The following is a 20,545-nucleotide window of genomic DNA, read 5'->3' as shown; positions in this document are numbered from 1 at the left end:
GTGCAAAGGCACTTCACTAACACGTAGGAATTAACGAGCGTGGATCGAAAATGTCGCGCGACTTATGATCCATAACGGTCGGGGAATTACGGGACCGTCCGCAACGTTGCATGGGAACGAGATCAGGTTGCGTAATCGTCGCCAGCCGATTATTTCGAGCGGTCGCGCCGGCTTGTTTGCATTCGGTCCGCGGTTTGAACGGCTCGTTGACGCCGCGGATGACTCGATGTACCGTTGACCGGTGCGTCATTGATCCCGTGATCTTTAACGGAATATCAATCATCGTTCCACTTTGCATTTCGCCCGGTGAACTCATCGCACAATGAACTTGCAGCAGGTTCTGCGCTCGAAATTCACCAAATCAAGCATATATCATATTTTATTTTAAAAAATCGAATGTCGATTAGTCAGTAAGAAATCGGAAACTTCATTACGATACCACTGAATATTTAGGTGATATTAATCGCGAGGCATCAAGGGAAATAAAACAAGATGGTAATGGTAATCGGTGGCGCACGAGAAAGTAAATAAATTAGAAATTGCCGATACAGGTGGATTCCTGGTGGAAATAATTTAACTCTCAGTTAATTGCTTCTCGGTTTACGAGTGTTATTTCAAACGTTTAAGAGAAACAGGCGCGAGTAGTATACCAAGAATTAAGAGTATATTAATTATATAGAATTATATGTAATATATATATAAGTGAAGAATATATATTTTCAGAGACTAAATCTGTTTTTGAATGGCTGCAACGAGGGAAATAATTTCACTTGTGGTTTTGAAAGGAAAACAAGAGCCAAGACGTACATTCGAGAACCTGTCCGCGTTATTTCGGGCACTCGCGAGTTGGAATGGAAAGAAAAAGTGGTCGGTTCCTTTCGACTCAACCTTGAATGTCCTGGATCCAGTAGCGGGCCAGGTAGACCAGTCGTAGAGGTGAACAAGCTGATTTGGGGGTCATCGCGGACAAAGTCGCGGTTTTAAAAAAGATCCAATCGCGTGATTCATTTATCAAGACTTCGAACGACGTCAAGGAAACCTGCAGGAAACGAACCTTCCCCTAAAAATACAAATGAACGAAATATTTGCATTATACCTACTAATCGAGAGTTTAACCTTTTGACTTTAATAGCGACTCAGACTGATGTGCATTTTAGAGACTAATACACATAAATTACTCGATTCCTTTGAACTTAGATGACTTGATATTCTTCTGGTATCAATTATTATATTATATAGCAAATATATGCATAGAATATGCCTAGAATTTTTCAATAAATTATTCATTACACAACTAACTGTTATACCAAGGGGATTCATCAAACCGATCAGCTCCGTAAAACAAGCAGAATCTGACAAAATCATTCACATAAAAGAAAGAATTTTCGCGCAGAAATTTCAAAAAGTCCAAGAACTCCAGCTATCCGTTCTAAACGAATACTTGAACTAACAACTGGACTACATTTGTATGCATTCGTGAGAAACTCGAAAGTGCAACGTTGCGCAGCACGCGCACGACACGAATAATATATACAAAGTATAACGCTCCCGAGTATTTCCCAAGAAACACCGCTCCGTATCTCAATCCTCTTCTTCGAATTACATTTTTAACACTAGAACTACCGAGGATTTAATACAAAGCTATTTATTTCCAAGATCGTTTCGAATATTCAATGCTTTCAACCCTTTGAACTCTGTAGGCTCCAATATCGCACCAGTCATAATATTAAATATTTTAATAAATCAAAGAAACTACCCTAAAATTATTAAATTTTCCACACATCCAAATTTTCTACTAACAAGGAAAATAAAAGATCGATGAAATGTTATAGCATTTCTCATTTTCGCTAGGAATACTATAAAAATTAGTTGCAGTTGCTGATAGATTACAAAACCTGGAGTGCTAAGGGTTGAGATATCGATAATTGCGAAACAGAACAATCGAGACCAGTCGTTTCTACTCGAATCATCGTGGAAGTCCTCCGTCGAGTAATAAAATTCGAGAGCCGCGATGATTCGAAAGGACGTGAATTCCAGAGGACAGACGACGGAATCCAGCAACGGCGACCGATCGTTCGAACGAAGAACCGATCCCGAGCCGCGATAATCGAGCCGGCGAACGAAACGAATAAATTCGCATCCCAACGGAGCCGAGGGGATCGAAAGTAAAATCGCCTCGATCTTTTGCCAGCGGATAAATCTAGCGTGGCTCGGTCACTTTTACTTTCCGCGGAATTCGCTTCGAGGCTGCGCCTGGTTTGTCCCTCTCTCGCTCGCTCGCCTCCCGCCACTCCCTCGCTCTCTTTCCGTCTCTTTATCCCTCTCTCGCTCTGTTTACCAGGAAACTAATGGAACAATTACGCCCCTAATGAAATCCTCTCTGCCGGCCCTAATTGCCGCGGGGCAATTGTTCGTTGTATGGAATCAAGCGGTGACCGAGAGTCACCTCTCGCGTGCAGAGGGTTGAGAGGTGGATCTCTGAGGAACTTTAACCCTTCGCGTCGACATTTTGCTGAGACCTTTCATATTTGGAACGCCAAATGTGAATCTTTTATTTTCCTTAGTGAAAAATTTGAATGCGCGGAAAATCGAATAATTTTAGGGTAGTTTCTTTGAGATTCATTAAAATATTTAATATAACTGGTGCGATATTGGAGCATAGAGTTCAAAGGGTCATTCAATGTCTAATCTAATATCTGTAAAATATTTTGTAGTTTAACAATTCTTCGTCCGCAAAGATGAGCATAAATTAGAAGAGTTTTGGAAGTTATAAATTCGCGAGGATTCGGACTCGTTAATCGTGAGCGTTATTTTAGTTTCGAGGTTAAGAATGGCTCCGACTGTTGCAGTGGCACGAACGATTGATGGTTATTACGAAATAGTCTCTAGTGTCAACCGATATTGTTCGCTCGATCCCACCGACGCACTCTGTTCGCTTTCTTCGTCCCGCTAGTCTTAGCCAGGAATTTCTCCGGTTGAGTCACCGAAGGACCTTTAGACTCGCAGCCAGGATCTGCATTCCCGGCCGATCCGGCGATCCTGCTTTCACGACCTCCCGAGCGGGAGGACATTCGCATTTCCAGCTCAACCTGAATTCTACTGAAACCACGACGCGAACGAAGAAGCGGCGAAACAGAGCAAAAACGACGAACGAATGACAACTGAAAACGGATCTTGGAGTTCTCCAAGGAATTTGAAATATACCGAAACCGAATTACACGAAGCAGAGGAAAAGTACTGTCGAAATAAAGAAAGAAGGATAAAACGGTAAAATAAACGGAAGAGAACTAAAAACCGATCGAATTTTGATTTCCAAACCAATCTGAATCCTAAAATAATAATAATACTAAAAATAATAATAATAATACTAAAATAATACTAAAATAATAATAATAATAATACTAAAAAAATTCTAAAACAATAATAATACTAAAACCCAATTAAACGAAAAAAACAAGAAAAAGGTCACAGAAAACAAACGATACCGCAACGAAGAACGAGAGAGAGTCGAAAACCTAACGAACTTGTATTATTAATTTTCATATATATATATATATATATGCTGAATAAAATGTTATGATGTTATAATGTTAGATGGAACGTTAGCAATAAATATTTATTTTTATACATTACTAGCGTTACGATACCGAATAGAATTAGTTACAATACGTTTTACCAACGAAATAAAATCGAATGTCAACCATAAAATTATGAAATCTCATCAACCTAGCATTTCCAACTGGATTGTCATTACAATGGAATAATTTACATCTAGAGGGTTGCCATCGACGATTAACCGGACAAAACCAACTCGGAGAAGATCAGTCCCGCGTGTCTCCGAGGAAAGGTCACCGGCTGACCTTCCTCCCTCCATCCACCGGTTTTTTCGCAGTCGTCCTCTCCTCTTATTTTCATCCACCCCTCTCCCCTTTCTCCTCCTCGACCCCGGAGCTTTCGTCTCCTCTCGCATACCGTCGAACCTTCTCTCAGCGAAGGTCAAGCCTCGCGAAATCTCGAAGGTCAGCGACTCTGATAACGTCCGTGAGAACCTTTCCGCCGTTTCCTTCGGTTTCCTTCGCGCCGTGACCGAAGCTGACCCTTTGCACTCAGAGATTCCTTTAACCCTTTGCACTCGAGAGGTGCCTCTCACTCACTAATTGATTTTGCGCAGTAAAACTATAAAATTTGATACTTAACCCTTAGCACTCCACATAGTTCTGTAATACGTCAGCAACTCCTACCAATTTTGATAGTAATCCTACTGAAAATTAATGTCCAACAATTCAAGTACATTAGTTCACAAAATGGCAGACCGAATCGCGAGAACAATCGTTTCGCGCGAACAATACGTGTAATAAATCTTCAATCCGTCAGCCATTATAACAATGCATAAAACTGCTCTAGTTTCATTTCCACAACAGCCGAGCGCGAAGGGTGAATTCGTTCGCGACGCGGGAAACTTTCCTCCGAATCTCCGAGCGAGTCCTCGTGAAAGCGAGCCGCTGGAAAGCCCACGAATCTCGCCTGCGTCCTCGAACGTTGCACAATTATTTCCAATCGAGAGCTACCGTTGGCTCTTTCTTGTTCCCGAAAATCGCCCGCGGCGCTCGAATTTCTAGTTACGTAAACCCCGCGGGCTTCTGCGACACTCTTTTGTACTCTGGTAAACGGAAATTCGTGTCAACCGCCGGACACTCGAATCGCTCGACTGTTCTTCGTTCAAAATATGCGGAATTACTTCGGCCCCTTTCTCTGAATTTCAACCGATGTACTTTCTACAGGGAACAGTCGACTTGACGTAACATCGAGTCATCCGTCCTTAAGGTGTCAACTTCTTCCTGGTGGCGATAGAGGATCGAAAGTTTGTTCTGGGAATGACATTTAAGGGTTGGGCTTCGGCGAAATGTAGCTAGAGTTAATCCTTTGACGAAGATTCTTTGAAATGTATAAGACCTTTGGCAGATGAAGATAAATTGAATATCATTAGTAGCCGATTTCTATCGAGGAACTTCCAAGAACCTAAAATTTCGTTTAGAAAAAGGAAAGTTCACGGATTCACTTTTAGTTTCCTTTGTCAATTCGCTTTCTTCGAATAAGGAGAAGAATTGTGCAATTTGTATCTAGAGCAGAGCCAGTGGAGTGCAAAGGATTAAATAACAATAAGAGGAAACTACGTACCGATCTCTTGCTGTTTAATTAATCAAACCATTCCTTTGCAACCTAGTTACAATGTGAAACATTACAATTTCACCTTCTCATAACACCGACATTCGTAGAGTTAACAAAGACAGACGATAAGATTCAGAGGAAACTGCGATTAGATCTACTTTCATTTCCTTCTAACAATATTCATTTCACCACCAAGTAACCAGAACCAATCATCTACCAATAAGATCAAAGCAGCTTCCAAAAGAAATGACCCTTTACACTTTCCTCACTCTGCACCTTTTCACCAGAACGCAACAGATCGTCCAAACGAGTCCCACAGACCTGTTGGAAGAAGCTCGACCAAAAGTAAGCGACAGCATCCGAAAAGCGATGATTTTCGGAAAGCAGTCTCCCAGCAGGGTTTCGTCTCTCAGCCCGTTTCCCAGCCCGGTCGGCCGGCCTCGGCAGTTTTGCAATCTCGAATTGCTACACACGTTCGCTCCTTGTTTGCTTGTCGCTGGAAGCGGACCGCGCGCGCGGCGTGTCTCGAATAACCGGTAGATTTCCTCCCCCTCCGCCAGCCAGGAAGCCGACGATCGTTCCCAGGTATTCGATACGCATGCAGATCGCGCCCTCGAACGAGATCCGAGCCGGGTTCCAGTTTCGAAGCGTCGAAAACGACGGACCGGCCCCGGCCAGGCGACCAGAATTCCTCGCGTTCTCTTTTCCTCGCGACGCGAACGCAGAGGAACGCGTGTCCGTGTCCGAGGGACACGGAGAAAGTGGAATCGATCAACGACCCAGATGGATTTCGCAAGATTCGATCCATTCAGACAGCCGCGCTCTCAAAGCCGTCGTTTCGAGGAGGATCGCGTCGCCCGACGTGATCCTCTTCGGCCGGCTAGCGGCGCGCATCTCCTGACCCGGCGTTGAAGTCTCCGAACGGGACGGCCGAGCTGCGAGCTAGGCGAGCCATGCTCGACGAAGGTGCTTTGAAATCTACGAACCTTCGGCTGTGAAACTGAATTATATTCAATCGCTTGATACTAGAACTAGTCAAAATGACTGGTCTCGATTTGTTTGTTTCGCAGTTATTAACACTAGGTTTACGACGTTTATTGTAGTTTATTCTGTTGTTCCCAGCACAGTGAATATTCATTCGTTTAGATCTTAGAAATTAGGGGTTTTAAAATAGACATTTGCGATACATATTCTTGTAGTTGCATCGATCAAAATCGAGGTAAATATTTAGTAAATAATGTTTATCAAATTCTATATGCGTCAAAGCGACGCGTTTCGTGAAGCTAGTGTTAATACCTTGAAAGCATTGAATACTTGGAATGATTTTGGAAATAAATAGTTTCACTTGAGTACGATGAATATCTAGATGTCAGTTTTTCTCATTTTGCAAAGGGTTAACGCTGAGTTTGCGGAAGAATCTAACGCATACTGAATTTTAGACACTTTCTTTGGCAATATATAAATTCTGCGGCACGACATCGAGGTTCTAAGAAAATAGAAGTACCCTTCTCTTTTCTCAAGGAACTTTTCATTTGTCCACTTCCACAGTTAGAGCAAGAATGTCCGAACGTCGAATCTAAACACCACCGACCACTCGAAAGCGGCCTTCCGAAGGTCAACCAAGCCTCAACCTGAAAGCCAAGCCAACTCGAAACTCTATCTCCTCTCGCAGGATCCTCAAGCGTATCAATCCTCTCTAGATTGCATCACGACGCTGCAACCGTAAAATGAAGTCTCAACCTTCGAGCAGACGTTCATTCGATCAAAGGACAACACGGAAAATGGACGACCAAGGTAATTACACGACAAAGAGGTTTATCTTATTTTCTTCTCTGTTTTATGGACATAATCGTAACCAAATATCAATATTCCAAATTTCCATTTGATATTCCTCTACTTTTGATTATCATGGTTTTATACATACGATTTGTTATTATTATTACCACTCAACTATACTAAACTGAACGTGGAGTCTATCTCTACACAGGATTGAAACGGATCAGAGTTAACTCGAGCAAATTAACCCTTGTTCCTATGTTCTTTCACAACTACCCTCTGGTTTGACAAAATCAAACTATAAAATCCATTTGATATCGATCCTCATATAACCTCTCGATACATAAAATATTAGAATATTCTTTCTTCCTGAATGCACTTGTGACTTCCCCCAACTTACTTTCAAAGATCTTCAAACAACGTTAACACTAGATTTACGAACATTTATAATTTATCCTATCGTTCCCAGAAAGATTGATCGTCCATTTAAATCTAAGAAATCTAAACAGCTAATAAAATTCAATATGAATCAAACTGACTCGAAAATCTAGTGTTATCCCTTTGCACTCGAAAGTTTTTCACTAAAATATTCAATACTCTGCGATGAGATACAGAAGAAGTTCTTTGAAATGAATTAACGAGGAAACATATATAAAGTTATTTTATTTCAATATTCCACATATTGATGCATCATACAAAGCTTAATATTATATACAAGACTTCATAATTTTGCAAATCAGATCAAGTGATGACAGAGTCACCCCTCGAGTGCAAAGGGTTAAATATTCCTAACCAGAAACCTCCGAGTGCAGAGTTAACCCTTTGCACTCGAGAGGTGACTCTCAGTCACTTGATCTCATGTAGTAAAACTAAAGAATTTAATATTATTCAACTGTACATAATGCATCGATGTGTAAAATATTGGAATGAAAATCTTTGTTTCTCAATTCACATGCAACTTTTCTTTAAGTCAATTTAAAAAAATATTGTCTGTGTCTAGTTAAAAAATGTCCAATATTCCTAACGAGAAACTTCCCAGTACATAGTTAATTCCTCCAACGTCAACTAAATAACTCCCTCCGAAATCTTCCTCAACATCGCAACTCAACCTTCAACCCTTGACCCTCCCCGACTTACCCAGTCCATTTTAGCGGATCCACGGTAGCTATCCTTTCTCATCGATCGTTCTCGTTGCTGATCCCTCGATCAGGTCGTGCACATATCGGTCCGCGGGGACGGTGGTACCCGGTCGGAAAAATGTTCGCGGAACGGTTTCCGGTGGCACGGGTGTATCACGCGACCTTGTCGGCTCCGGCACCACCTCACTGACTGAGAGACAACAGGACACGCGCACCGTTCTCCAGGGCTGGGAGACTCGGACTGAGTTTCGCCCGGGAGAAGGCACTGTTACTTTCATGGGTCGTCTCTCCGCCTCCTCGAGCTCTCTCCTCCCCTCCTCCCCCGCACCGCCTCCTCCTCCTCCTTCGCCGTGTTCCTCTCGGACACGCAGGTGAAAGGAAAAACATTTCTTCCCTCCACCGAGGCTGCCTGGTTAGCTGGCTTCTTTCGACGCTGATAACCACGGGCTATCTTTATTTTTGGGAAAAGCTGTTTTCGAACGGACGGAATGTATGCAAATACCGAGCCGCGCCTTCGTCTCGTGTTCGCTAGATTTAGAGAGGATCATGTCGGACTGCTGTCAAACTGGAGCTTGATTAGGGTCTTGAATAGCTCGATTAGCTTTCCTTAGTGTGTCTTCTGACATTTAGTGGACTTTGAGCTTATGGTAGCCGGTGGTTTTTTGGATTGTTGAGGAAGAAGTGATTGAAGCTAATGAGGCTAATGAGGTCGATTTTTGGATGTTTCCTGATTTTTTATATTTTTATGGAATAAGTGATATTCTTATTGATGGACTCACCCGGTTTTTTAGACTGTTGAGAAGTAAATGAAAATGCGTGGCTAATGAAGCCGATTTTTCGATGTTTCCTGATTTTTGTACATTTCTATGGAATAAATGATATTCTTATTGATGGACTTTTGTGGAATAAATGATATTGAAGGACTTACCCAGTTTTCCAAAATCAGGAAGTTCTTACAGCTTCAGAGTATGTATAATCATTTCAGAATATTAATTTATGAATTGTCTGGACATTGAATCGACTCAAATGAATAGATTCCGAGATCCATATACAGTCTAAAGTTTGAATAGTTCGAACCATTCGTTCTCGTCTCTTTTACTCGGACGATAATATCTCCGCTAGTCCCACGCAATAAATTACTAACAATAATGTCGTCGGAACCAGTCGAACAGCAAGATCAAAAGCGAAACCTGGCCGGGACCGGGGAACGCATTCTTGCAGCGGCCGGTGCAACAGCTCGCCTCGGGGCTGCAATTAAGTCGGGCTGGGCGTGGGTCGCCGATTAAGCGCGCGATATCCGCCGAACCTAAATACGCGGGGCATTGGTAACCGCGACGCGCGCTCGCGCGTCCCGGTAGAAATCCAAACTATTTTCGAGAAAAGCGACGTCGAGAGAAAGAGCGGCGGCGTCGACGTGACGCGAAGGTCAATGTCGCCGGTACACGCCCCGGGATTGTTTGACTTTCGACGGGGCTTGAGCCGTTGCCAACCGACGAAAGGAAACGCGCGATAAAATCGCGGATGTGTTCGATGAATTTATAGTTTATTCGATACGCTGGCTGGCTATTTACAAATTTCCATGGGCAGACGCTGCGATGTCTTTTCCCGTCGACCACTGACGCGTGTCCTTCGTTTCAATCGTTGCTCCTTCGGTCTTCTGAGTGGTAGCTTTTCGTTGATTTACGGAGAGATTCGTTGATGTTGGAGAGTGATGTATATTGTTCTTAACGATCGTTGGTTTCGTAGGAAAGTTTGAAGTTAGGACATCCAACTGGGCGATTTAGTGGTCTTCGTTCAATCTACTTTCAAGCCGACATCTTCAGGATTTAGGGTAGCTTTCTTGGTTTTGCTTGCTGTGTCGTCTGGAAATAGAATTGGTTAAATTGGTAGAGCTGAAGGGATTGGTTAAATTGGTAGAGATGAATAAATTGGTAAAATTGGTAGAGTTGAAAGGATTGGTAGAGCTGAAAGAATTGGTTAAATTGGTAGAGATGAAAGAATTGCTAAAATTGGTAGAGTTGAAAGGATTGGTAGAGCTGAAAGAATTAGTAAAATTAGTAGAGCTGAAAGGATTAGTAAAATTGATAGAGCTGAAAGAATAATAAAATTGACAGAATTGATAAAGTTGATAGAATTAGCCTTTCAATGGTAATAATACCTACAGCGTAGACCCACAAAATTTCCAAATTCAATAGCATTAAATTGTTTGAAGTACCTTGATGGAAATGCTTGGCAGTCCTCTTCCGAATTTCCTCGACGCCTTCCTCGGCCTGCGCCCACTCCAGCACCAACCTTCGCCCGTACAAGTGAGTGCTCTGACACAAGGCCTTGAACGCTTTCTGCGGTAAGCAGAAGGGGATTTAATCGATGATCGTAAACCCGATTAAAAAGAAACAACGTTTAATTCAATGCGCATCGACCAGTACCTTGGCCTCGCTTTTCGTGTAGTACTCGACGAACCCGAAACCCCTGTGTTTCTCAACGCCGACCAATTTCCTTGGCAGCCTGACCGCCTTCAGCTCGCCGAACGCTCTACGGATTGTTCAATTTTTATTCAGCGTCGACATTGAAAGTTTGTTCTCAATGAATCTCGTTAAAACACTTCATTCTTTGTCAACGATAACAAGAATTTTCACTGGAAATTGCTACTACAATCATACATTACTTGATCCTTAAACCACTATTAAATAATCATTGACGAGTGACGTTTCAAGTACGTACTTGAACAGTTCAGATATTTCCGCAGCGTTCGCCTGGAAGGGGACATTCCTTATCAGAATCTTGGTACCAGTCTGAGCGGTCACTTTGGACGTCTTCTTCGCAGTTTTCACGTCGGTGCTGCAACACAATAATTCTTTAACCCCTTGGCCTATGATGTCTTTTTCAACTCTGATCGATAAGGCTACTTTGTCGTTAATAATTTATTGGAAAAAGAGAAAAATTCTAAGCATACGTTATGCCCATATTTCTTTTTAAGTGTAACAGTTGATTACAGAGGAATAATATTTACTTTGAATTCGAATGAACTGAGTATATATTTGTTGAACCATGTTGAAAATCTTCACCACGAGTCTCACTCATTGTTGTAGAAGGGGTTAAGTACAAACGTTAAGAAATCCAAGATAAACGAGTCAACGTACGTCAATGTCCGTTCAGAACGTTTGAGCTCCAACGTTTTCCCTTGCAGCACAGTCATCTGCAAAGTCTTCAGGGCACGCTCTGCGTCTGCCTTCCATTTGTACCTCACGAATCCATAGCCCATTGACAATTTCGCACTAGGGTTCTTCGGGTCCTTCTTCGTTGCTATCGTGGCATAGTGAATTGGACCGCATTTACTGAAATACTGAACATAGAACAAATTACACACCACTCATAAGAGAACCCTAACTCTCGCCAAGTTCACACTCTCAGCAGACTGTGGCCTTTATGCATTCAATGTAACAGTAAACTTCAGAATACCGTCGCACCACAGTCAAGTGGAATTCGAAAAATCCGTGATTAACTTATAAAATACCGCTTTCAAGTCCTCGTCCGTGGTCGTGAAATTAATGTTCTTGACAAAGAGAGTGGTGTCTGGCTCGGGCTCCTCTTCGTCCTCGCTTTCGACTTTGCTGTTTTTGTTCTCGTCCTTCGGCTGTTCTTTCTCCTCCTCATTCTGCTCAGGCTTCTTTTGCTCCTCTCCGATGTCCACCCTGGCGCCTATTTTATTCCTCTCGGCGGGCGTCGTGAAGCTATTGTCGGGCGCCCATTCCAGATAGAGCGGCAGGTGTTTGTATTTGGTGTATGCTAATTTGGTGAACGCCTTGCGTGCCTCGGACGGCTCTAAAAATTCCACCAGCGCGGTGATCCCTGACGGCGGCATCACCACTCTCCCCAGCTCCCCGTGCGGGCTGAACAACTGGTAGAGGTCCTGCGCCGGCGTCGCGGCTGGCAGGTTCTTCACTAATATCACGGTCTTGGATCGCTTCAGTGCGGGCTGATTAAACGCGTCCAGGCAAACGCCGTTCTCCTCCAAGAAGTTCTTGGTGTCCTGGACCAGCTGAGTCTCTCCCAGAGCTAATTTCACTGCAGCACTTAGGCCCTTCGTGGAGCTGTCCTCCAGGACAGCTTCTTTGGTTGTGTTGTAGGTAGCAGCGATGGCATCCGCCACTGCGTTTTGACCGAGGAATAGCGCGTTCCAGTTGTGCGAGGACCCTGCAGTCGCCTTTGCTTTCAGTTGCTTCTTCTCTTTGTAAGACAGTCCCTTGTCGTTGAGCATCTCCAGTGGATCCACTTTCGCCTTGCCGGGAAGCAGGTGCAGCATTCTGCCGTCCACGACGGTGCCGTCTAACTCGCTGTACGCTTTCACTGCGTGCTCGGTCATTAGAAACGTCACTGTGCCAAAGCCCTTTGGTTTTCTGGTCACTCTGTCCACTGGCAGGTTCACCTCTGTTAAGGGACCTAGATGGAAAGAATTGGAGCAGTTGAATTGACTGAATTGTTTGATACGTTTCATAATACACGAAAGAGATTAATTAGACATCAATTCAGTAGAGGAATGGTGTACCGTATTTTTCGAACAGTGTCCGGATATTGTCCTCCGTTGTGGTGTAAGACAGATTTCGGATGAACATTCTTCCGGATTCTGCTATGCTCTCCTCACCCTTCAACGCCTCTTCTTGTTTCTTCCACCTGTTGTTTGCTTCATTTTCATTCTGCTCTTCAGTTGTGGTTTTCTCCTTCTCTTCATATCTTGTTACAAATATTTGTTTACCATCTAGAAACCCATGGGAACTAGTAAACAGTTGAAATTAGACTTCTGATTTACGTAAAGTGTTGTATTATTACCTAGAAAACTTTTATTCTTCAGTAGTGCTTTCCTAAGGTGTGACTCTGTTTTGAAACCAACATAAGCTATTCCCTTAATCTTGCGAGGCACTCTTATCGATTTTGCTTTCAGTGGATGGAAAAACTGTTTGATGTCTTTCTTCTTGTGATTGTATCCTAGTCCACGAAGCTTCACAGTAAAAAATTTTTGTGGGCCACCCTTGAGTGTAATTTTATTGTTTGCAATATTCTCTTTTTTCTCAGCTTGGTCTTTTCCTTTCTTCAGGGCTTGCATGTACTATATTAAGAAAAATAAATATTATTATCCTTTTGTGGTATGTTACAAGGATCAATTTGTGACAGATAAAATTTTAATCACCTCTAAATCAGATATAACTTTATCTGCAATTTTTTCCTTCTCTTCCTTTTCTTCATCTTTTTCTTCTTCTTCATCATCTTCATCCTTATCACTGGCTTCTTCATCGTCATCTTCACTGTTGCTTTGATCCTTTTCCTTAGTGACTGCTAATATCGTGTCATTGGTCCATACAGTTTTATTTGCTGTATGACTTTCAAGGAATTCCATGAATAAAGGGTCATCTTTGTGCTGAGTTAAATCAGTGTAAACATTAGATTATAAATATTGTTACCAAACAATGATAAATTTACCTTTTCTAATGCTTCTTTCACTTCATCTTTTACAAGTTTTTCTTGCTTCTTCTTTTTATCTTTTTCCTTTTTCTTTTCACTGGCTTTTGTCTTCTCCAAAGAATCATTCTCTGCTGTGTCAGTGGAACCCTTATTAACTGCAGTTTGTTTGGAACTATCAGATGCATATTTACTCCAAGACCTGGGTTTAGAAGAATCCCCTATGAGATTGAATGCATAAAATATAAACTACTGCAACAAAAGTAACCTTAATCTACTATAATTCTTAAGGTACCTAGACTTGCACATTGATCAACCGATATTCTGCTAGTCTCTATGCATGTTTTGTCAAAATATTCCTTCGCAGCTATAGCCTCCTCCTCTGTTTTGAATCCAATAAATGCGAATCGTCGAAACACTCCATCCTTTGTGTATTTCAATTGCACATCAGTTACTAAACCCTTTTGGCTGAACAATTCCTTCAATTTTGTATCTGTAATCTATAAAGTTTCAGTGTACATTATGCTTCTACCACATTTTATCGTTGTAATTATATAGTTAAGATTTGTTACTAACACTTTTTGGCAAATTCTTTACTATTAGACGTGACATTTTGTATCAGTCATAATTATTTCTAATAAAAATTCCCAATGTTTATGTTATGCATTGACACACTGAGACACACCATGCGGTTTTAAGGAGGTTATGTTTTCCTTAAGATTTAGAGGGAATAAAAATTACATAGAGAACAGGGTTCCCCGATATCATAGTGCCGTTACTGTGATATACACATGACAAGGAAAGCTACAATAGTCATTAAAAGTGCGTATTCATTTTATTAAAAAATTATAATGTTACAATGTCTTTTTAAATAATTCGCTTTTAATTATACAATATTTAAAGAAAAGCCAGTTGTTCTTAAAGTACATTGTAAAATAAATATTACTTAGATAACACTACTTAAGTACATACAAGCATGCCTATAGTGATTTTGTATATTATAAACGAGTAATACTAGCTTTCAAGTAAATACATTTCGTACAGTTTTCGATGGTCATCATTCTGAAACAGTGGGACGCAGTTAACTTGTACGATTTCTGTAAAACCCTCGTCCAAAGTCGGTGATTGATAATTTTTTCTAAAAAAAAATATACCATTCACTGAATCTGTGTTACAATATCATTAATTTTATAAGGATCTATCACTTACATGTAAGAGTTAATGATTATCTCAGTAATCCTAGCGTGACTGGGATCTGTTAACACTCGAAACTGAAATAAAAAAATTGTATACAATATTCAATAGCACAGTTGCAATGGCTATTTTATGTAATCAACAATTAATATTCTGTTACTTTATTATTGTGTTTCACATGTTCCATAGTTGTCGTCATGACGAAACATCTCACAGGAACACCATGTTTCTTTGCTACTTCAATGTATCGTTGTCTGGAGGAAGTATCCGGGTTTGTGTTATCCACCACCACACTCTTGTTATCAATCAGATGTTTCTGCACGGCGCTAATGCATTTTTGCCAACTCCCGAGACTATCTCTGTTAACGTATCCATAATTGCTTAGGTAATTTTTTACAAAAAATGATTTGCCCGATGCTGGACATCCAACCATCAAGATTATCTAAAAATATGTCACTCACAGCATATTTATGAATTATACATTGCGTAATATCGTTCTAATTACCTCTTGAACATTCGAAGTTATATTGCCCCCTGTACATACATCAACAGTTGGTAAAGTTTTTGGATTAAATGTTGGCAGTAGATAAGGTGCTTCTTTGTGTCCAAGAAAATGTTCTTCCGGGGTATAAAATTTCAAGCCTAAATTTAATGCTAGCAATCTGTCTACTGATGAATGATCTTTCTTCTTTCCTGGAGCCCAATTTTTTTGTCGGCCGGCTGCATCCCCGACGTAAAAAGAACTGTCTTTGTCAATGGGTACGGAATCATTGTTCTTTTCCAATTGTTGCCACATACCAATTGCTGGTTTTCTATAGATGCTACTTCCAGTAGCTATAAAAATCTACAAACAAATTAACATATACAGAATAAGCTTATGTACTGTTGCTCAACTGAATTCAAAGCATACCTGCATTGGCACACCAATTCTTTGTACTATATTTTTTATTTTATTCTTGAATAATTTAACGTTCAGCTTTCCTGTACCCAATGCTCCTTGATTAGTGAAAATGACTATTTTATAACCATTACTGTGAAGTGTCTTTAATTTCCCACATACTTCTGGATATATAAGTTGCCAGTCGTCAAAATCTTTTGGAAATACTAAGCCAGAACGTGTTTTTATCAATGTTCCATCCATATCGTATGCAGCTATCTGATAATGAATGTATCTTGTTAAATCTTGCATGAACTTCTTATGAATAATATTAATTAATTACCTTTGAACGACCTTCTACATCTTTTGTTGTACATATTAATAATGCTCCATTTTCTTTACTTTCCCATGTACTTTGTTCATCCTTCTCACCTACAGAGTTAGTCCCATCTTTTGATTTATTGGAACTCATGCTTGGCTTTTTTAGAAACTTCAAAATGCTACTTTCAGTATTTTTTGCTGGTTTTGTTTCTTTCTCCTTTTCTCCGTTGTGCTCTTCTTTCACAAACCTATTGTCATCTAAGTTGTCTTCAAGTTTTGCTTGTTTGTGAGTATATTCTTCATCTTCAGTACTTCTGTCTATTTGTCTAGTTCTCTTCTGAGGTAACAGAGTTTTAGGAGGAGGAGGGTTAAATTCAATTTCATATACGTATTTACCATATAACATTTCTAAGTGGTCTTCATGTTGACCTATAAATTTGACATCTTTACGAGTTTTAAAGCCATTGAACCCACAAGACCTTTTTCCAAGCTGCTGTATAAAAACTTTGTACTCCTGGTAATCTGCACAGAGTCGTACTGTAAAGAATAATGGCAAGTAATACATTATGCAAAGCATATTGATTATATAAATGATCAGACAAAAAGCTGCTAACCTTGTTGTCTAGAGCATTGTGAGTCCGTAATGTTAGTCTCCGGGCAACGTCCCACAATAACAGGTTTTTGATGTGGCAAGAATACAGTTAGTAATTCTGTATCATTACTTTTCAAATAACAGCTCTTAGCTTCCTCAGTCATTGTAATATAAAAAAAATCAATAATTTTACTCCTCCAATGAAATCAACAGAAACATTCATATCTATGCAAAAATAATGTATATAAACATTTACGAAGAGATTACATTAATAGATAACATAGTTTTAAATCAAAATATTCCACAAACAGTAATGCGACGTTTTGTTAAGAGCAACGCAAAAGATGTCAGGAAGTTTTTTATGCTAGCGTTATTTGCACATTTATTTATTATCAATACCACTAAAAAATATTTTATAGCTTTTATCGGATTTCTTTATCTTTAATTCACCAATTAATTTCTTTGGGTACAAATTCTGTCCGACCATTTTCGCGTTTGTTGTGACAGTCAGAGTAGGTTGGGTCCAACTTAACCCTAACCTTATGCAACTTCCAGCACGTGGTGTTTTGATAGAAAGATAGAAAAACACGTGGACTTAGTCGGGGAATTTACCTTTATTAGCAAATTATATTATGGTTCTATGAGTGAGTTGTATAAGTTACGATTGTGAAAGAAAATTTCAAAAGAATGACTACAAACGAATCCACGGGGGTGGAGAAGAACCCCTATGCTTACCTGGATAGAGACGACTTCACGTCAGAGAAGTATAAGATTGAAATACGTGGTTTGCCAAAGTATTATGGCATAGGTGAATTTAAAAAGCTTTTAAATGAAAAGCTCGAGCTGCAAACATGCAAGGTGAAACCACCAAGAAAGGGCAGTGGATGGCTCTACGTGTCCTTCAGAAATGAAGAGAACCGTCAAAAGGCTATAGAGAAACTGAATGGGATTCAGTGGAAAAACTCTAAACTTACAGCACAGGTACATCTTTATTTGCTAACATTAAAACATTGGAACCGATATACATGAAATTCTTTCATCCCTTGGGACATAGATTGCTAAGCCAGCTCCAGATCCATTTGTGAAACGAAGATTAGAGGAGCAGAATATCAATAAGCGTTTAAAGATAGATGACAGTGAACCTATCTCTGTTGAGGACAGGATTAAATCCACCACAACACCATTGTGGAATATGCCTTATCCTGATCAAGTAAGATAGTTATCAATGATTAAGCACATAAGATTACTAAGGACACATAAGGATCCTCTTTCTTGTTTTTAGTTGGAGTTGAAACAAAAGGAAATGAGGTCTATTCTAACAAATATTTGCAAGCAAATGTTGAAAGACAGCAAGGATGATCTTTTAGACTGGTTAAATTATCAGAGGAACAAGTATGAAGGATTGCCCTGCGAATTACTCCCTATTCTCAGCACAGACAAGAACACTGAGTACAGAAACAAGTGTGAATTTACAGTTGGTAATTCTACAGTAGACCTATTTATCTCAATGGTAACATCAAATGATACAAATGGGTACAATGCTATCACCACACAGGTAGAAGCATTGATGGTAACCAAGCTATGATAGGATTCAGACTGTCCAGTTATGCAGCTGGATCCACTGCTGTAGGACCCATAGACGACCTCTGTCACATTCCCAATAAAATGAAGACTGTAGTCAAAGTAAGTTCTCCACAAGACACCTTCCACCATCGACTCCTTAAACTTGTCTTTTGTATAAGCACATTTTAGATTCTTGAAGAGTTCATACGAAACTCTGGTCTGAAACCTTTCCAACCAGTTGATCACAGTGGACACTGGAGGCAAGTAACAGTCAGATCAACCCTCTCGGGTGATCTGATGGTGATAGTGGGTATCCACCCACAGGATTTGAGCCCCGAACAATTAGAGGAACTAAGGTCACAGCTGAAGGACTTCTTCGAGACAGGAAAGGGTGCAGAGGCAGGGGTTACATCCTTGCATTTCCAAATAATGAACAAAAAGTAAGCCAGCAGCAAAAACCGTAACTCAGAAATAGAGGATATAAGGTCCCTGGATTTTATCAGTATCTTTATTCTTGCACAGAAGCATTGATGGCGAGAATGGAGACAATTTCACTCATATCTCCGGCTCCAAGTGTATAGAGGAGACGTTGTTGGGCATGAAGTTCCGAGTGTCTCCGCAGGCGTTCTTCCAGGTGAACACCTTGGGCGCCGAGGTATTGTACAAAGCAGCCATCGACTTGGCAGCACCCAACGAGGACACAGCGTTGCTGGATATCTGCTGCGGCACTGGGACGATTGGTCTGGTGTTCTCAAAGGTAAAAAGACTCCATGAAAAGTATTCCAGAGTATTCCAGAGTATTAAATTCAGGACATTGCAGCACTGCGGCGAGGTGTTCGGCCTGGAAGTGGTGGAGGACGCTATAAAAGACGCTAGGGAGAACGCAGTCGCGAACAACGTGACTAACTGCGAGTTCTTCGTGGGCAAAGCGGAGGACATCCTCCCTCCAGTGATCCGTAGGACCACCAAGTCCAACATCGTTGCTGTTGTGGATCCTCCACGGGCAGGACTTCGTAAGACCAAGACTGATCTGATAAATAACAGATCTGATAAATAACAGAGCTCTAGTACAGGGAGAAACGTTTCAGATCAACGAGCTTTGCTGACTCTGCGCAAGGCGAACAAATTGTCGCGGCTGGTCTACGTGTCCTGCGATCCGAGAGCTGCCGCGAGGAATTTAGTGGACCTGGCCAGGCCACCGTCGAAGCAGTACGTCGGCGACCCGTTAGTGCCAGTGAAGGCTGTGGCCGTCGACATGTTTCCGCACACGAAGCACTGCGAGCTGCTGCTTTGCCTGGAGAGACTATCCGTAGCGATGAAATCGCGTGATCTGGAGACTCCAGTTACTAATACAGAGCCCCATGACTCCAGTTAACGTTGGAGACTCATTTGAAGTTGTCCACATGAACCAACTTCAGGAAATTCGAAAGCTAAGCTTTCTTGTATCACCTTTTCCATATTAGAAATTATCTAAAACGTCTTTTTTAATCTTGTTTTTAAAGATTAACACGTTGAGTGCTCCAACAAACATCGTGGACTTCAGACTGTTTTAATATTCTCTTTCAATTATTTTTCACACTGGACTCATTATTATTATAGCACCAATATACACAATAAATACCAGCTGACATGAAGTTAATGAGAACTAAATTCAGCATTCAACGTGTTGAACCGTCTATTTTAAACAAAATGACTCTTGCCAGCACTCGGACTTCGTTAACCAGCATCCAGCTCCACAGCAATCAATGTACCTAAAATTCCATTGAATAAAAGCACCGTCCCCCGTACACAGTCTTGTAATCTGAATAATCACTTTATTCGATATAATAATACCAAGACCAGCGGTGTGTTTCGGACATCGATCGCGTGTCGTGTTCGGAGGACCCTCGTGAGTAGGGGTTGCTCGAGGAGCCTTGACGCACCTCGACACCCTCATGGGAAACTTCGGATGGGAATCGATGGGGATTAACACGTTCCGTGCCACGGAAATTTCGGTAACACTTTCCTTATGGACTGTATTGATTTTTTAAATAAAATAAATTATATTCAAGCTCTTGGTAATTTTTATATATTTTCATATTGTTTCTTTACGGTGCTTTGTATACCGTTATTCTTGACCATGTGTCAACGCTGTTTCTACTGTGTCGAACCCTTTAAAATTTTAACTTATAAATGTTTCCTCAGTTTCATTATTTTTTCTCCATTGAATTTTTGACGTTTCCTATAGTCGATTTTATAATGATGGGAAAAGTCAAAAAATGAATTCAGAATATATGACTAAATCTGGAAGATAATTTTAAGTTAAAGTTTCAAGAGGTGTCTCGACAACGGTAGAAATAGTTAAAAACATTTTCTTACCATATGTAGTACACGTGGCACCGAACGTGTCAATCTCAGACGAGACGCGGATCAGGGATCGCTTGAATTTCAAAAGTGACCAATTGAACCAGCACAACCAGG

General features: G+C 40.9%; 4 protein-coding genes across 5 annotated transcripts in view; 1 reads left to right on the top strand and 3 right to left on the bottom strand.

The window, feature by feature from the left end:
• The window catches only part of LOC116428318 (uncharacterized), a 40,589-nt gene extending 32,271 nt beyond the window's left edge, over nucleotides 1–8,318 (bottom strand). Inside the window, exon 1 of the mRNA XM_076366890.1 lies at nucleotides 8,083–8,318. Within this exon, the coding sequence (XP_076223005.1) occupies nucleotides 8,083–8,124 (42 nt within the window). The 5' untranslated portion in view covers nucleotides 8,125–8,318. The remainder of the gene's footprint in view (nucleotides 1–8,082) is intronic.
• Nucleotides 8,319–9,610: 1,292 nt separating this feature from the next.
• Nucleotides 9,611–14,281, bottom strand: LOC116428194 (putative RNA-binding protein 19). Of its 2 annotated transcripts, XM_031979527.2 has the most exons (12): nucleotides 14,115–14,281; nucleotides 13,834–14,038; nucleotides 13,560–13,759; nucleotides 13,270–13,497; nucleotides 12,912–13,188; nucleotides 12,631–12,840; nucleotides 11,599–12,524; nucleotides 11,225–11,427; nucleotides 10,806–10,922; nucleotides 10,511–10,616; nucleotides 10,300–10,423; nucleotides 9,611–9,946 (listed from the first exon to the last, which is right to left on the bottom strand). In XM_031979527.2, exons 1-12 carry the CDS (start codon nucleotides 14,148–14,150, stop codon nucleotides 9,879–9,881), a joined length of 2,700 nt encoding a protein of 899 aa, XP_031835387.2. In that variant the 5' UTR covers nucleotides 14,151–14,281; the 3' UTR covers nucleotides 9,611–9,878. The 2 variants fall into 2 exon arrangements, with proteins under 2 accessions (XP_031835387.2, XP_031835388.2); XM_031979528.2 differs by lacking the exon at nucleotides 14,115–14,281 and having other exon boundaries at nucleotides 13,560–13,740; nucleotides 13,834–13,998.
• Nucleotides 14,282–14,316: 35 nt separating this feature from the next.
• LOC116428217 (tRNA (uracil-5-)-methyltransferase homolog A) lies at nucleotides 14,317–20,119 on the top strand. The gene is made up of 9 exons (XM_031979584.2): nucleotides 14,317–14,360; nucleotides 17,078–17,503; nucleotides 17,577–17,732; nucleotides 17,805–18,000; nucleotides 18,078–18,205; nucleotides 18,275–18,525; nucleotides 18,608–18,842; nucleotides 18,906–19,098; nucleotides 19,174–20,119. The coding sequence occupies exons 2-9, from the start codon at nucleotides 17,210–17,212 to the stop codon at nucleotides 19,458–19,460; spliced, it is 1,740 nt and encodes a 579-aa protein (XP_031835444.1). The 5' UTR covers nucleotides 14,317–14,360; nucleotides 17,078–17,209; the 3' UTR covers nucleotides 19,461–20,119.
• PNKP (Polynucleotide kinase 3'-phosphatase) lies at nucleotides 14,351–16,689 on the bottom strand. Its single transcript, XM_031979591.2, has 7 exons — nucleotides 16,545–16,689; nucleotides 15,953–16,467; nucleotides 15,643–15,888; nucleotides 15,238–15,576; nucleotides 14,893–15,174; nucleotides 14,748–14,809; nucleotides 14,351–14,676 (listed from the first exon to the last, which is right to left on the bottom strand). Exons 1-7 carry the CDS (start codon nucleotides 16,684–16,686, stop codon nucleotides 14,553–14,555), a joined length of 1,710 nt encoding a protein of 569 aa, XP_031835451.2. The 5' UTR covers nucleotides 16,687–16,689; the 3' UTR covers nucleotides 14,351–14,552.
• Nucleotides 20,120–20,545: the final 426 nt, after the last annotated feature.

Source organism: Nomia melanderi, chromosome 4 (assembly GCF_051020985.1).
Source record: "Nomia melanderi isolate GNS246 chromosome 4, iyNomMela1, whole genome shotgun sequence".
In the NCBI taxonomy this organism is placed as follows: domain Eukaryota; kingdom Metazoa; phylum Arthropoda; class Insecta; order Hymenoptera; family Halictidae; genus Nomia; species Nomia melanderi.
Note: the sequence above shows the minus strand (reverse complement) of the source record. Positions and strands in the feature narration are given on the sequence as shown.

What these genes read in the sequence shown, in the direction of transcription:
- LOC116428194 (XM_031979527.2), bottom strand. Translation starts at nt 14,150, where the DNA reads ATGTCACGTCTAATAGTAAAGAATTTGCCAAAAAGT. An exon ending in ACACGAAAAGCGAGGCCAAG is followed by an intron (nt 10,424 to 10,510) that starts GTACTGGTCGAT and finishes TGCTTACCGCAG; the next exon opens with AAAGCGTTCAAGGCCTTGTG. An exon ending in TGCCAAGCATTTCCATCAAG is followed by an intron (nt 9,947 to 10,299) that starts GTACTTCAAACA and finishes TTCTATTTCCAG; the next exon opens with ACGACACAGCAAGCAAAACC.
- PNKP (XM_031979591.2), bottom strand. Translation starts at nt 16,686, where the DNA reads ATGACTGAGGAAGCTAAGAGCTGTTATTTGAAAAGTAATGATACAGAA. An exon ending in TAACTTCGAATGTTCAAGAG is followed by an intron (nt 15,175 to 15,237) that starts GTAATTAGAACG and finishes ACATATTTTTAG; the next exon opens with ATAATCTTGATGGTTGGATG. An exon ending in ATGTGAAACACAATAATAAA is followed by an intron (nt 14,810 to 14,892) that starts GTAACAGAATAT and finishes TTTTTATTTCAG; the next exon opens with TTTCGAGTGTTAACAGATCC.
- LOC116428217 (XM_031979584.2), top strand. Translation starts at nt 17,210, where the DNA reads ATGACTACAAACGAATCCACGGGGGTGGAGAAGAACCCCTATGCTTAC. An exon ending in AAATGAAGACTGTAGTCAAA is followed by an intron (nt 18,206 to 18,274) that starts GTAAGTTCTCCA and finishes AGCACATTTTAG; the next exon opens with ATTCTTGAAGAGTTCATACG. An exon ending in TTGGTCTGGTGTTCTCAAAG is followed by an intron (nt 18,843 to 18,905) that starts GTAAAAAGACTC and finishes AGGACATTGCAG; the next exon opens with CACTGCGGCGAGGTGTTCGG.